This window comes from Drosophila eugracilis, unplaced genomic scaffold (assembly GCF_018153835.1).
Source record: "Drosophila eugracilis isolate 14026-0451.02 unplaced genomic scaffold, ASM1815383v1 contig_353, whole genome shotgun sequence".
Taxonomy (NCBI): Eukaryota; Metazoa; Arthropoda; class Insecta; order Diptera; family Drosophilidae; genus Drosophila; species Drosophila eugracilis.
In genome coordinates, this window is record NW_024573209.1 from 910,737 (window position 1) to 927,992 (window position 17,256).

The window sequence follows — 17,256 nt, forward strand, 5'->3', positions numbered from 1 at the left end:
AATTTTTGAGTATGAAACAAGTTTAAATTAGTGTTAAAGGGTATGACTATTCGTGTATAATTTCATCGAACAGACACAACAATATGAAGTGCGACTGCGCTCCAACATTAATTGAAATATTCATGCCGGATTCTCGGATGCAGGTTATTTTTAGCCCGGTCGGGTCCTCGTTTAAGGACAGGTAATATTTTCAGTACTTATTTATTCATTTGGCTCAGTGAATAATATTTTGATTTCGAACCGGGGTTTTAACCGAAGTTAGTCAACCGACTGAAAGGCCACGCCTCTTAACCCTGAACTGATAAACTGCCAGAAATAATAAAGAATTTTTTGTTTCATTTTAACTAGTATGCGAGAGCATGAATATAGCAGACAAATATTTATTTTAAAAATTGTTTATTCTTTATTTTCCTGCACTGCCAAACCAAAACAACGACAAAAAAGCAAAAGGAATATATTCTGTTACAAAAAACGGTGGGTAATTAATTGAATTATTCTAGTGCTTTGCAATGAGTTTGGTTTGCAGATTTTATTGAATTCAATTTATGTGATTTATGGATAATGCCTTTGATTAAGTTTAAAATCACTTTTGTGAAACTAATTGGCTTAGTTATGGCCATTATTCCGCCAACTCTGTGAAGATGTACTAAAGAATCTTGCAAATCATTCAATTAACTCTTCAGACCTTTTCGGTTAATTGAAATTCGGTCGCTGATCGCACGCACTTGATTATGGACAGAAAACATTTTCCCACAGTTTTGATTGCAATTTGTATGCCATTTGTCAATATCAACAGATAATTCAATATATATTTAATTGACTCAATTGAATCAGTTGGCTGTGCCCCTCATAAATTTGAAAATCAGACCAATTATGCATACCGATCGATAGATTGTTCGATCAAAGAGGTGATCGCTGGGGATGCAGTGACTTTGAAATACATAATTTATGACATTGCCCCGGAGGGAGTTGATCGATTTCGGGAGCTAAAATGGTCAAACTTTGTGTCAATTGAAGGTGATGCTTCCCACAGTCGAATGGGAGACGCTACAGCTTGGGGCACGTTGATCAATCGAGCGATCGTGATCGTGATCGCGAAAGCGTAAGCTATCGTTTATTGCCGCCGTTGGTTCAATTAAATTGACCGAGCTGGTGACGTCGCACATGCAATAAACTCATCGGCGTGGGAGCCCAGCCGCCTTCGATGTGATCTGGCCGAGATCTGGCAGAGAAAGTACCACATAATTGATGCGTGTGTGTCCGCGTGCCGCAAGGTCGACCAGATGTCAATTGGACTGGCACAACCACAGCCGCAGCCATCGCCGTACACGTGCAATATGAAAAGTGCGTGTGCAGTCTTCCCAAAGAACTAACCATAAATGAATGCAACGTGCGAAGCGCGGCCTGCAAGGAATTTATGCTCTCCGCTTAAATAATTCAAGCGGCGTGGGCTCAAGGACATCCACCCAGCCATCCAACCAACCAACCAGCTTCGGTCCACAAATAGCGAGAGCCCTCCGAAGTATGCAACGCCAGGAGCACACACTTACAGTATATAAAAGTGTGCAAGACTATAAAGAGTACATGTTTCGGGCACCGAAAATAAAATGCCATTTTAATTTCATTGCAATGCGCTTCACTAATTTGTTTTGCTTTCCGTTTTAGCTCTATGCCATTTTCATTCCCGTAACCGCATTTTATGACCAAGAGCCAGCAAAAAGATTTCCCAGCATGGCCAAAACATCTCATTTTCATTTGTCGTCCATTAAAATGCATTAAGTGCATTGCTGGATTGTTAAAAAGTCAGGAAATTGTGTAAGAGTATAGTAAGTGATTTTTCTTAGGATTTTATTTAGAATTTTGGTCCCTAAAAACCGGTTTGCGACTTTTTCTTTTTTATAAACTCAGAGTTTTGGCTAAAACCATTTTAAACCTAATTAAGGGGAAGTTTTCCCACCTATTGCCAATATTCTTTATACTAGTTTGGCAATTATTTTTAATTTTTCAACATCCTGCCAGCAAGTTTCAAACAACAATTTGGCACGAGAAAAAAGAACACGGAAACGTGGCGCTTTGGGTAATTATGCGCTTATCTTTGTTTCCTATCCTGGCCAACAAAAACCACCACCTTAATTTCACCGAAGCCCGGTCTAATTTCATTACGCATGCAAATCGCGCAGTTTTTGCCAGCTGCCGATTGCTGCCAAGTCTTTTAAAAGAACTCCAAATAGAAAATTTGGATTGTTTCGGCAAATAAAAACAAAAACAGCAGGACTTTATTTTTGGAATAACAACGAATTGGGGATACGTTTCGTGATAGTAAGGTTACTAGCTGTGCATTTTAGTTAATGCTAAAGTACTTCTAACAGATCTAGATCCGAATTAAAGATATTCAAAATATAGTATAAGATTTAAATAGCTTAACCATCCTTAGATTCCATAAACAAATAGAGTTTAAGCCAACGAATTCGTTGAGTTGAGAGACATACCCAAGCCGGAAAGTGAGGGAAATAACTTTGAGCAAAAATCTCATTAAAAGTTTTCGGCATTCTTGGTTCGTCTTTGTTGCGTCTCGAATTTGACTCACAATTATTTGGCATAATCAGCCAAGAAGTCGCGTGCTAACCTGTCCAGGACTTGACTTGAGGGTCTGTTGGTGGCTATTCAAGCGTGCAGGGTTGGCGAGGGAACTGCGGCACAGAAAAAGGTTCCCCTATAATTTGTTTTTATGTATTTTAATTTGCTTTGCTTTCGGTCAGCAGCCGGTTAAGGGGAAAAGCGTGCAGCACACAATTTTCAAATAAGTTCGAAACAACAAGAATTTATAGCAATTAAAGTAATTTAAAACAAAGGTTGATTTGTTGTTTTTCATGGTGGTGTTTTAGAAATTATAAGGACCAGGAATATTCTATGTTTTTTATTTAAATTGAAACTGCAGTTGTCTTCATTATCATGGTTTTGGAAAACAAAAAGTTCTCTTTTGACCGAACAAATTTCAACTGCAAAATTAACTCTTGCCCCTGCAGAAGGAAAAATCTGAAAGAAAACTTGTTCTGAGAACTTTTGTACATAAAATCTTTCGGGGAATGAAAACCTTTGCAAAAAGTGCACTTCATTATGCTGTTGAGTTCTAAGAAGTAACCATAGATACGTACTTAAATTGTTTTTAACTTCTGTGGGTGTAAGTTTACGATGTGCGATGAACGCAGGTGATAATTCTAAAATGCTGCCGAAGAGAAAGGCGTAGGGGATCTGGGAAAGGGTGCTCCTAATTCCCTCGGCTGCTGGGTGCACATGCCCCTGACATTTAAGCTTCATACGAACCACTGGCTACAGGACGAGCAATAACAACAACAACGTGCCACCGTTTGTGGCAGCCAATGTCAGAGAACGCTACTCGCTGATTGGCTGCCCGCTGCATGCTGCAATCCCAATTGTTTTTTTTTTTTTCGTTTTTTCCTTGGGCCTGGCCTCTATGTTTTCATTATGTCCTGCAGGATTTCTCCTAGACCTGAACTCACCTGGACTTTTGGCGCTACATTTGATAGAAGACTGACGTCTATCGTCCCGGCTGATAAATGGATTTTCCACCAATTTTTCACATAATCGAAACACTTGGCATTTTGTTTTTATATATTACGTTTTTCAGATTGCATTTGAGCCCGTTTTGGGGTCACACGCACACACACACACGAGTAATCGGGAGTATCCTTATTTTCTTTAAATTTTATTCTTCGTGACAGTGCAGGTGGTGGAGGCTAAGCATTTGCATTAGTTTTCACCAAAGATCTCCAGGTAATAATCACGGACCACAAAATTTCCAAGCTCTCGATTTTCTGTCGAGTCCAGAGTCTGTCGCCCAACTGAATTTGTCGAGCGAGTCGGCAAAGCAGAAAAGCAGAAAAGCTGCCTCACTTTTATACTCATTTGTGTAATGCGAGCGAGAGTGAGAGTGACTTGCAAGTGTATTGGTAGCCAGGAGCCACGTGAACGTGCGTCAGCTGTGCTATGCCAAAAACTCAGCATAATTGGCTCTCCAAGCCGCTCTCAAAGCTCCGCTCTCCGAGCTTCGGGTCGTCACCTGATGTGGCGTCACTTCCTTCTATTTATTTTCATGTTGTTGTTTGTTGCCAAAAGCCGGTTTTCTCCCCCATCTCCATTGGTTACTGGCTGCGTGTCCTGGTAGCAAGGAGTCGAAGGTTTCTTGGGGTTAGTCCGCATAACGCGACTTTACTTCCAGGCAGGTGGGCTTATCAATGATGGATGAATCATTTGCCAGTTTCGAGAATTTTGCAAAAAATGCCGAAAATCGATTTAGGCCGAGGCAAGCCAAAAAGTACATAAACATAAATAATAAATTTATTTTTAGATGTTTCGAAAAATAAGAGATTTGATTTTTATATTTGAGAAAGTTAAAATTTTAGGAAATTTTTTAATCAAATAATGATTTATGGTTTAATAACTTTATAAAAATCGAAAGTTCTCCGTTAATTAATCATAAGTTTAAAAATAAATAAATTAAATAACGTCAGAAGATTGTTAAGTTAGCTGACTGTGGGAACATCCTACGACGTCTTTACTTCCTTCCATTTCGTTAGACACAGCGGCGTCTGTTTGTTCTCTCGATAACGATTCTCAATGGCTATGCTCTCCGGCTCTCCCAAGGATGCCGTGCACCTGCCTCAATGTGCGTGCTCAATGAAAAGCTTTGCCAAGAGAGAGAGCATCCTCTCCGCTCCAAGATTGATGTAATAGAGCTTTTTTTGGCTCGAACCATGCAGAATGCAGGGCGCTTCCTGTACTTTTTTTTTTGGGAGGCTGTCTCATTGGGGGGTGGCTCCTCGTCTTCGCGGAGGCTGAAGGCCGTCGCAATCATTTTTTATTAGGAAAGGTTAGTTGTGGTTGCTGCTGTTGTTGTTGGCCCGGTTGCCTCTCAAGCGTAAACTGTCAAACAGACAAAAGCTGCACGATGTGCTTTTTGCGAAAGGCGTGGGCGTGGCCGCAACTTCTATACTCGTCTGTACTTGCAACGCTTCCAAGCTGCAACAACGGACGGTATAAGGGAAATGTAAACAAACAAATTAAATAAAGCTGATCAAAAAAATTGGTTTATTTACATTTTTGTTTGGAGACTGAACATGTCTAACATCCTTTTAATTAGGCTGATTACTGCTGTTATTTAACTATTTTAAAAATATTGTATTGTTAAAAATAAATAATGTTTTTTAATCAACTCTCAATAAAATATTTATTAAAGATTTACATATTTTTCTAAATTTTATTTTTGCTTAAATCGTAACGGAACTTTGCAAAGCTTTGCTATTAACGCGGGGCTTTTTGCACTGCTTGCACATTTTCTTGAAAGTAACGGTACCCTAAAATTGTCCTATCTCTTTCAGCTTTTTAGCAAAAAGCTTCCAATTTTTAGTGTCTTCACACACCTTAAAAAAGTTTTCAGGAAGTCGTTTCTTGACATTTTGGTGTATTTTACAAAGCTGTTTTAAAAATCGAAAATATTTTAGTTATTGTTAAATAATTGTTATTGATGTTCGTTAAATGTTTTATATTAAAGTGTGCATATTTTTCACCTGCAGAAAGAACTTATTGAATATTAAGAGCTCTATAAAAACTTTTTGGCCCTTATCCTCTGATAAATTGGAAAAAGAATTGAGAAATGATGATACTTATCCCTAATTAAAAAATCTTTATTTAAAAAAAGCACTTCAAAAGTTTGTTATGATCTCTATTATTGCGGCAATTTAATGCGCTTATATCAATGCGGTGACAACAAGCCAAATATTTATGTAATTTCGTAATACTCAATTAATTGATAAATATGCCCATTCGTATACGTATAATCACCCACCACCCACCGCTGTGTGTACACATTAATGCAATTAATTTTTGCATTTGTCGCTAGTGAATAACAGAAAAACATAATTAAAGTGTTATGCAATTGTTGCTTGGCAATATTCAGCAGATTTTTTTTAATTTCAATTAGCAAACATTGATATCCCTGCACTGGGAAAACTTCTTATCTCAATCAGATTTTATTTTACAATTTATACTTTGTTACGTCTACTATTTATTCCTTGATCACAAGTGGAATATTTGTTAAACTATTAAAGTAGTAGCATTAGATTATTTAAGTAACTATTAAATATCTTTAATAGTACAAATATAAAAAGAAAGATCTTAACCCTTGAGGAAACATAAGTTAGCTTATTTTAAATTTATATTTCCTTAATTTTTCCAAGTGTACGCCTTTATAATTCAAATGGAAATGAGTTGATATATTTTTTCTGGGCTCCGCAAGATAAGTTCAACGTCTGTTGTGATCTGTTATTTTTTTTTATTCAGTCACATTTAAATTGTGTTTGCGGTAGTTAATTATATTTTACAGCTAATGGCGAAATGTCAAAATAATTAAAATGCCCACAACAGCTCAGCAGTAAAAAGTGTTCGGCCGAAGTTATGTGTGGTATGTGGGAGTGTTGCTGTACGTATTCAGGACATAATTGACAAGCGGTTGTCAACTGTCAGCAACGATTAAGGTGCAAAGCCGCTTAACGATAAATTAAATATAAATATAAATGTTGAAAGTCACACCATTGAGGGCAAATCACACTCTAAATTGCATATTACATAAAAGTAAATAAATTCTAATAAAATTGATTTTCGACCGCAGGCAACGACTCTAATTTCGTATCGTTTTCAAGTCCTTAAAGCAAAAATTGCTAATGCATTTAATTGCCGATTTTGAATGTATTTAATGAAGCAGCAGAATCTACGCAGCCCTAAATTGGAATGAGAAATTTATTATTAATAGGCAAATGCGTGACTAAAGCTGCGGCATTCGAAATGTTTTGTAATTAGCCGGTTGGAATGATGCACCGAAACATAAAGGCAAAACATGCAAAAAAGGTGGATAATTACACGGCATGAATGCAAGTTTATAATTATATATTAAAATCTAATTAAATTAGCAGTCAGGCAGACAATTGACAGGCATAGGATTTGAAGAGAGAAGGCCGGCGCGTTGATTTATCCACAAAGGTCGTACTATTACGCACCAGTGACATCACATAAAGAATTCAACAATTTAACAAATCACAGGGCCCAATTAAAACATTTGATTGCATTTCACGGTTCGCAGATGGTATTTAACATTAATAGTTTAAGTAGTTTCTAGAGTTTTAAGTTTTAAATAAATTATAACATTAATTCATATTTTAGTTTCATTTTACTAAACTTACATAGCTGACAAGAAAGTTGTTTAAGCTTTAAAGCATTTCGCTTACGAAATCAAAACTGAACGGCAACATTCGAGTCAACCAAGTTCTTTGGCTAATTGCCGACAGAGTTCATTACCAATGCCCTCCATCTTTCTTAAGTGCTGCACATGTTTGTGCATTTATACCAGTCGTCTCATTAGCATAGTGATATTGATTTTCCGGTTAACCATCAATCAACAAAACGTTAGACACACAGGCCCCAGATTGCTATGCAATTGAGGCTTCAAACCGCAGCACGCCATGCTCGAATGCCTTAAAGCGCCTGTCGGCATGCAGCAATTTATGTGCCCACATAGACACACACATGCACACTTACACAACCGTATATATGTTGGTGGCTCCAAGGATGCGTGGATCCTCCTCGGAGAAGGGAAACTGGGCTGGTCTGAAGCCAGCTCGTTGTCTTTGCGCGACCATTGAGTTTCGATAAACAATTATATGGCAGCGGTTCGCAGAGACAAGTAAATTCACAAGATGACTGGAACTATTAAAGTCTATTAATTAACTATTAAACAGAATACTATTATTGTTATAGTTTCGCTAAATTACAGACAAATTAACACCATTTAAACTGATTTCTGTACTATTTATTTAAATACTCTTCTCTTTAGTTCCGATACTTAAACGCTTTAAAGAGAGTGGCGAGAAATATTTCCCTCGCATAAGCCACATAAGCCAGGAGAATAAGTAACCGCTGGGAAAGTGGCATTAGCAACATGCATTGATTCCCGCCCAGACGCATCCTGCCCTGCAGTTATTTCGCATTCCCATAATCCCCACTTCTAAAAGCTCTGGCATTCTTCGAATCAAAGACACAATCAAGTCGCCTGAACTTGGTATTGCATTCGTTGACTGACTTCCGCTCTATTTGCTGCGACAAAGTAATAGTAAAATTTCATACTTCCGTTGAATCTGTGCTATCCGTTCCTCTTTTCCCTCTCTTTCCCTGCCTTTTCCTTCATTCACACGCAGTGCTGCGCCGTTGCCACGCCCACATTTTTGTGCCATCGACCGCCCTCTGGCTTCTGTCGCTTGTCGCATATTTTGTGCTCGCTCAATTATACGCTAAAATGAAGCTGCTTTTCAAGTCGCGCCCGGAGGCCAACGTCAGTCCAACAGTCCAAGACCATTGAGACTCACTCATTCACCCCACGACCACCCCATCTACCCACCCAATCTCCTTCGCATTCCAACTGCAGCCCTTACCCATGCGATTTAACTGTTTGGTTTTGTTGGCATTTCATTTAAGCGCAGCAGCATATTTTGTTGCCATTGTTTGCAATGCGTCCGCATCCGCATTCAGTTGGGGGGCATCCTCCACTCCATTCCTTTCCCATTCCCATTACCATTCCCAACCCCATCCCCATCCCCATCCAATCCCCAGGGGGTGCTGCATGGCCTGCCCTACTGGTTTGCAGCTTATTTGGCGCAGATTTAGCGGGAATGTAAATCAGTTATTGATAGTCGAAGTAATGAACGATTTGCATGCCATGGAAAGCGTTCGATCCTTGCGGTTTCTGTTTTGTTTTTAAAGTGTTGATAAAGACTATCAATCTCATGGTGGATCGTAGACTAGTTTCAAAGTGACTCACTCATATTTGAGATTAGAAATGCCTTGAAGAATAATCTTGGAGTCTATTTTTATTTAAATCGTTTACTGGAAATGTTCACAGATTTCAAACAATGAGTGACTCAATTTACCGGGTTTTTTATTTATAAAGGAATGCGGCATATACTTCTGATTAAATGAGCTTTGATAAGGTGTAGTAATCATAAATAAATTTCATTCAAGAATTCCATTCAAGAAATAGAAATGAACCTTATCAGTAAAGGGAAATGAGAATACCAACGTTTACTTTTGCGTCATAGACATATTAATAATCTTAAATGAATTTGAGTTTCAAATATTTCTTTACTACTAAAAATGACTACAAGTATATACAAAAACATCTCATTATGAAATCCGTTAAGTCAGTTGTGCCGGAGAAGTGACACCTGCAACTGGAACATCAAAGAAATGTGTCAGCCCAGACAGGATCTGTCCATGAAAAAGGAAAAACCGGAACGCCGGCGAAAGTGTGCAACATTCTGCGCCAAAAGTGCGAGGGGCAAAAGGGATGGATGCATCGGTGGATGCATGGTCATATGATGTACATGCCGTGTACTCTTGGCTGCAGAAGAACAAAAACCCGAATGGAAGACCCTTGACACGTGGACAGGTATGGCGGGAGGGGTTCAAGGGGCACAACCAACTGGCATTGAGCGTAATATGCCAAGCCCAAGCCAAAGCCAAAAACCATCCTGCCACTCCGCGTTCAACCGTTGCTTATGCTATGAGCAGAGAAAAGGTAAAAACGTGTTGCATACGACCTGGCAAAAAGTTTAACTACTTTTTCGATTGTTTGTAAAATGCAAATGTGTCGCTTGTCTCCCCTCCCTGTGGCCCTTACCCCTGCGAAAATCGCTCTAAGGCGATACGGGCCATATCCGTTATTCATATAATATTATTCGTTTGTTTTTTTTCCACCTAACTCTGATTTTTACCCATAGTTTACCCATAGCTTTTAATACCAAGCATTCGACTTTGAATTTCGAACTAATTCAGCATCTGAAGTTTTTGTTTATTTAATATATTAGAAGATTTTCTTTAACATATTTGAAGCCTTTCTCCAAAGAACGAAAAATGGCGTTACTTAATTGCGATCAAACTGAGACATGATGGCTCATCATTGGAGCCATCTTAGTCGACAGCAAACATCAATCAGGCTGTAGGCACTGAACCGCACCGTCAATCGCTTTGCGCAGACAAGTAGGCAGCACTTTCCACATAGATTTATTCACACACATCTATAAATATACATACCCATCTAAATATTTACTTATATATATATAGACTAGTTTGTAAGAACCAATTATGGCAGCTTTGATCATCAATCAAGGAGCACAGTAGCAGGCGGCAAACGATTGACCTCAAAGGAACCAGACATCGGCGAATCAGTTGGCCTCGAACTAATAGACCAGCAGACTCAAGGACCCAAGGACTCTGGAGTACCGCGCTCGTCCTGTGAGCGTGTGTGTGCAAATTTTTGACAGCTGCCAAACAAACGTTGCACATTAACAGCAATTGCTTTTAAATTGATTGATTTGCCTAGGCGAGGCGATAAGCCGGCCGCCACCAAAGCCCAAGTCCCATCTATCTCGCTCTCTCAGTCTCTCTTTCTCTGTAGATGTGTGGTAGTCGGGTGTGCACATGCAAACATGGGCAGAACGTGCAGGACGTGCAGTCCTGCCACTGACAGAGCAACCTGATTGCATCCCACCCACTGACCACCCATCACCCCTTTGGCAGCGGCACCACTTCGCTCAAGCAGCTCTTGGCAAACAAAATATGATTGCTCGCAATTAGGCGCCACGATTTTGGCAGGCTTCAAAACCCACCGCGGCAGTAACACCCCGCCAATTTCCCAAAAACCCAAAACCCAAACCCCTAGCCCAAAACCCCGAATAACCCAACCATTGGCTCTGCCAGCAGGCGCATTAAATAAGAAATTTTCAAAAATTGCCCCACAACACGCCAAAAACTAATTACCCGCCTGGCCCACGGTTGCACTTTCATCTGCAGTTGAATGCTAATGAGGATGGGACGCGAATGAGGTGCTCCTGATGGTGGTTAAGGTGGTGTTTCTGTTTCGAACTGTCAAAGTCCTGCCACAAAAGCGGCAGAAAAGATAACCCATTGGTTAAACGAGTCAATTTAATCGAACTGTTTTGATTTATCATTCTGGTGCAGTAAGCATTTCCGACATAATTTATGCCTTTTTATTGCAACAAAAAGTGTTTATAAGGGAAAAATAACTTTAACCACTTTGAATTATCTCTTATAACTTATAACTTATAACAGATACACGCTGGTTTTGTAGGATATACTAAAGATAGTATTCCATTTCCGGTTAATAAATGAAGAACTTCGTTGGCATTAACACTGAAGAGGATGCAATCCCTTAATTCTGGCTCAACGCACTTTTAATCAACAAACTGTTGATGCAGCAATGGATCCATTCGGCTCATGAGCCAACGCCCAACGTTGCCACGCCCACAATGTGGGTAACACAATGCAGTAGGGCATCTGAAATTGCCAATTTTACCGTATCGGCAGTTTTGGGAGCAATCAATTTCGATGCAAATGCACTTGTACTTGACGACTCAATGAACGAATGAGGCAAGAGTCTCTGGCAATGGTTAATGGCCAACTGTACAATCTTGGTAATCAACATTATTAAAAGCTTTAAGCTTCAAGTTGAAGCGCAAACTGGAAACATCTTTGGTAATTGTTATTTTTGCCCAGCAGTCCATCTTACTTACTCACCATCTGACTTTAAAATCACCAATTAAAATATATATTTTATCATAATAGGATTAAAGAACCAAAGGAAAAAAAATGTAAAACAATGTCTGCAAATTCATTTTATCCTTATTTATTTTCAATTGTTTATTGCATGACCAGTGAAATATGACCGTCTCTGTCTGGCGGTGAACGTGTACGGGCGTGTTCGTGTGAATTGCATCAAACTTATGCGCATTCATTTCATGCCTCGTCCCATTTAAATCGCGCTTTAACTTAATTTTTATTGTTGTCGTGATTTCCCGCCACCGCCACCGCCATCGCCACACCCTCGCCATCATCGCCATCGTCATCATCTCAACCGCCATCATCCTCGTCAGCATCATCATCCGTGGAATGTGTGGATTGCATTTTTATTTTAATTAAAAAGTCGTCATCACAAAGCGAATCGGCCGAGACCATTCCTCGATTCAAGTGGCCATCGTCCGATGCCAAATGTATTAACGGCTTCATTTTGTTCGATTGTTTGTTTCCCAACTCTTTTGAGATCCGTCCAGTGCGTTAGTCAACGGCCAAAAGCCTTTCCATTCGCATATTGATCAATTAAAGAGCCTTCGGTCTATAAAACCCGCTGGTAATTATAGTTGTCTTTAAGCTGATTACATTAAAAGAATATTAAAAACATATTGCATTTTTAATGGTTTTTATTTAAGGATTTTTAACAGCTCTTTTATTAGAAAGAAAGGTTTTAAAGAGTGGAGTAGTTTCTGATTAATACAGTTAACTTAAGCCTATGTTAACTGAAATAACTCCACTCATGCATTACAGCAGCTCAACTTTCAGCTCAAGTCTAAAATGGCAAACATTTGAACTCACCTTCTCTTAAATCAAGTAAAGAGTTACGGTTCTGAGTCAAAGTTAACATTTGAGTAGCTTTCTCTGGGTTCACTCCGAGTTGAGCTGAAGCAGGGCAAAATACTCAAACTCCGAGTTGAGCTGAAGCAGGACACACCACTCAAACTCCGAGCTGAGTGTTGAAAACTTTCCACTCGACGCATTTTCCATATCATTTCAGAGCCAGCTTGCAGTCTCACTATTTCAGCACCGCCTCATGCAAATATTGGAAAATTATGGCGTTCACACATACGCATACAAAATGGCACAATGCAGTGCATGCGGGAATGCAGGTGAATAAAAAATTGTTGCAATTTGCAATGATTTATGATTTTGATAAATTTTCTTCGGGTGACTTTATTATTTTTCCTAATAGTGATCTATGACAATGTGCTGTGCCATACAAAGGGGAATGTTTGAAAATCAGCGATATAAAAAAATTGTAAAGCTTTCTTTTCAGATTTAAGATGAACTTTAAATTCTGTTCTTTTAATCCCAAATAAATCATTAAAATCCGAAATAAATGATGACATAACTACATACATTTTGTGGCAAGGTCGCTGGTTTTTCATCTTCCTGTATCTCGTATCACCAGGCTGACCATTAAACAGTGTTCCCCGAACGAATTGGGAACAATAATAAATGCATTTTCATGTAATTGCCTTGTCTGATGCCCAAGTGGGTGGCTTGCCAAAAATATCAAAAATTTATTGAGGCAAAAAGTTTGGCACGTCAGCAAAAAATATTCGAGGGCAAATAACAACAACTACAACAATAACAACAGCAACAAAAAACAACAACCACTACATCGCATAAATAATGAAACGTTTGAACTATAACCCAAAAACAAGGAGAACTTCCAAAAAAAACCCCATCACCATCAGAAAAACAAACAAAATTAAAGAATGGCTTTCGAAACTGATGGATAAAATACCCTTTTATTGTATTTATTTAAGATTATAAATATAAAATATAGAAGAAGTTTACTTTTTATGTTAAATAAAAAGAATTTCAGCTTGCTGAATCAAAATTATTATTTTTTGTTTTTTCATTTAGGATATATATCAAAAACAACCAACTCTTTGCAAGGATATACCCAATCAAACTAGAAAACCTGCCTAGTCAGAGGCTAAAATAAAGCCCCGTAAAGTAAAAGAGAAACCAAACTAACAACGCGAAAAACACGCAGAATAACCAACATTGAAAACCAAAAATGCAATAAAGGTAATGGATCTGCTGTCTTTAAATAACACCTTTTTAAAATAATACTTTAAGTCTTACATTAAATTACTAGATTTAACTTAAGTTAATTAAGTTGAACCATTTATTTGCAATCACTAAAAACCATTATAGTTGCGAGAGTTATTCAAAAACGAGCAACATTCGATTGATGGAAAATGTAAGAGGATGATGAATATAAAAACCAAATGATTTTCCGATGGGGTCCTGCCAGGAGTTAAACTGGAATTCGTGGCCCCGTCAGGACATTTGGCATGTCAACATAATTGCCTCGAATTAACTTTCCGTTTTTGCCATCCAAAGCCAGTTTACAAGCTACAGGATTTTTGGGACTGATGTTTGGGACTGGTGCTAGCTGAATCATTTTACATGGGCCAAATAATTTGGCTCGGACAAAGTTTGATTATATTTTTGGGGGCCAAATGCTAGTGCCAGGCGTTGTTTTGTTCTGGTTTCTGGTCGCTTTGTTTGGCCGTTGTTGCCGCGTTGATTTATTCTGCACAATTAAATGCCAACGCAGTTGTCGGCGCTTGCTAATTTAATTAGCGGCTTTCATGGGTCTCCTTTTTGAGAATAGTTTTCCAACATTCTGTCCACCATGGCCATTTGACAGTCCAACATTTTGCTAGGCAAATAAACCATTTATGTAGTGAGTACATTCCAAATTTCTAAAAATGACTTATGTGACTGTTGGTTTGTTCTATAAATTTTTAGTTCATTTTGAATTTTCAGTAGCATTAAAAAAATTTAAAAAATTACACTACTTGCTGATTAAAAACTTCATTTTCAACGAAAGCTCTTCTCTCGATTATTGTAAATAAGATGCAATCTTTTATTATTACGTCACTGTCTTATGGCTGACATTATCGATCGGCTTGCCCTGCTGTCTGGACAACTTTCAATTTTGTGCACTTTAATGAATGAATTTCAATAAGCAGCCATACGGGGCTATATGCATATACCCTGGAGATTTTTTAATAATAAAGCGCCACATACACACAATGCGTTTGCTTATGTCATATACACACACACACACACACACGGGTGCACACCCACAGGCGAAGGATCCAAGGGATCCAAAGGATGCACGCATATAAACCCACACATATTAAGGCCTATCGGACGGCCAACAGACACGACAACGACGTCGGCTCAGCTGCCAGGACTCGTGGGCTGATTAAAACTGATTTATTGCCTTAAATGCAATTTACATAAAAATCAGACAATAAGTTCTGCAGAAAGTGTTGGCAAACGGTACGTTTTTGACTTTGTAAGTTGTAAATATTCGGTGCTTACCCATAAATCAGACATAGTTGTCCTGCAAGTGGACATGGAAATTGCGTATTTAAGTAAAAAAAATTAATATTAATTAAGAGTTTTCTTAAAATTAACTTATTTTTAAGGAGAAAATGAGCAATTATAAAGAGGGTTAGTCATTTTACTTTCGATTGGTATTTTAAACATGAAATTTTCTTTAAGCTTTGTTATACGTCATCTTGAAAAATATTGCATTTCCGTTGTTTTCCAATTGAATATTGATTACTTGTTAAAAACAGCACATACTCTTACTTGCTTCAGTTGAAATGATAATACTTATGTGGAAATTTATAAATAGATTGGAGGCTTTAACCCAGTGTTTTCCCATGTTTAATCGCTGTGTATAAATACCTCATAAAATTCTTATTTTCATTTAGTACATAATCGACTGTTAAACCGCTGAGTTTATTAAGCACAATGGAAGCGCGGTTCTTGGCTTTATTGCTTTTGTTTTTGCTCTTGAAGGAGCAACCCATTGCCCTTGGAGACCCAGTTTCTATATTTTCGCCGAAGTCTTCGAGTCAAGATAGTGAATCGCAGTGCGAAGGATATTGTTTGTCGCTAGTGAAACCCCTTATTGATCGTGTCATATTTCTTAAACAAACAACCGATGTTAGTGGGGAATGGCAAGCCAGATTAAATGTTTTGGCCGAAACTATCAAGGACTTGCAAAGTGAATTATCCTTTGCTGATGTTCAAATCGAAACCAAACAGGAAATTATTAGGTTAATTAACAATCAACTTGAGGAAAACAAGGCAAATTTTAAAATAAAAGACGAACTTATTGAACTGAAAGATAAGGAAATAAAGGACCAAAAGAACGAACTACATCAGATCGACGCCAAAGTGAATAATATGACGGAAACTATTCAGAACCTAAAGAGTCAGTTAACAGCTGCTAATTACCAAAAAATAATCAATGAGGAGCAAATAAATAACAAAAATGAAGAGCTCAAGAAGAACAACGAAGAGTTTAAAATCAAATATGAATTGATAATACTAAAAGACGAGCAAATCAGGAACCAAAACTATCTGCTAAATAACAAAACTGATCTGGTAAATAACATGACGAAAATTATTGAGAAACTGCAGGGACAGCTAACGATTTCAGAGAACCATATAACAATCGACGAAAACAAAATAAATGAATTGAACATTGAAATCCAGAAAAACAATGAAAACTTAAGAATCAAGGAAAATCTAATTGTATTGAAGGATCAACAAATTAAAGACCAAACCGATCTGCTAAATAATATAGACGACGAAGTAAATAATATGACGGAAACTATTAAGAGCCTGCAAAGTCAGTTGACTACTGCTAAGGACCAAATAATAATCGATGAAGATCGAATAAATCAGCAAAATATAGAAATCACGGGAAACAAGGAAAGCTTAAAAACTAAAGAGGATCTTATTTTACTGAGAGACCAAAAAATTAACGACCAAATGGGTCTGCTATTACGTAAGGATGAAGAATTGTTTAATATGACGAAACTGATTAGCAACATGAAAAGTCAGTTAGAACTTTCCGAGGGACAAGTTATAACAAATGAGAAACTAATAAGCGCTAAAAATACTGAAATTAAAGAAAACATTGAAAAGATTAAGCTAAAGGATGATCTTATTTTGTCAAAAGAGGAGCAAATCAAAAAGCAACAGGATCAGCTTAGTATCAAGGAAACTAATCTGAATGAAATTATTAAGAATCTGGAGAGTCAGCTGGCAATGGCTAAGGATCAACTTAAGTTAAATGAAGAGCAAATGCATCAAAAAGATAAAGAAATCAAAGAAAACAGTGACAAAATTAGTTTCAAGGATAATCTTATTATATTAAAAGAGGAGCAAATTGTAAAGCAAAAGGATCAGCTTGACAGAACCGAAAATTTCATAACTGATATTATTAAGAATTTGCAAGGTCAATTACTAACTGCCAAATCTCAAAACAAAGCCAATGAAGAGCTCAGTAAAAAACAAGGATGGTAAGAGTATTGATAGTTCAAAGAGTGGAACTCCCAGCCAAAGCAATGCAACTGAATTACATTTCCAAGAATACGACAGTTGCCCCACTGGTTCAGATGGCTTTTATAAAATTAAAGTACAAGGAATAAAAACCTTCGAAGTTCCCTGCAAGGCCAATGGTTATATGGTTATTCAAAGACGTCAAAATGG

At 37.9% G+C, this 17,256-nt stretch overlaps 2 protein-coding genes across 2 annotated transcripts in view; one reads left to right on the top strand and one right to left on the bottom strand.

Moving 5' to 3' along the window:
- LOC108110416 overlaps nucleotides 1-15,081 on the bottom strand; it is a 41,803-nt gene extending 26,722 nt beyond the window's left edge. The window contains exon 1 of the mRNA XM_041818647.1: nucleotides 15,067-15,081. Coding sequence (XP_041674581.1) covers nucleotides 15,067-15,081 — 15 coding nt within the window. The remainder of the gene's footprint in view (nucleotides 1-15,066) is intronic.
- Nucleotides 15,082-15,504: 423 nt separating this feature from the next.
- On the top strand, nucleotides 15,505-17,070 carry LOC108110415 (putative leucine-rich repeat-containing protein DDB_G0290503). Its single transcript, XM_017219483.2, has one exon. The coding sequence runs from the start codon at nucleotides 15,505-15,507 to the stop codon at nucleotides 17,068-17,070; it is 1,566 nt and encodes a 521-aa protein (XP_017074972.2).
- Nucleotides 17,071-17,256: the final 186 nt, after the last annotated feature.

Excerpts from the sequence above, each read along its gene's own strand:
- LOC108110415 (XM_017219483.2), top strand. The coding sequence starts at position 15,505 with ATGGAAGCGCGGTTCTTGGCTTTATTGCTTTTGTTTTTGCTCTTGAAG.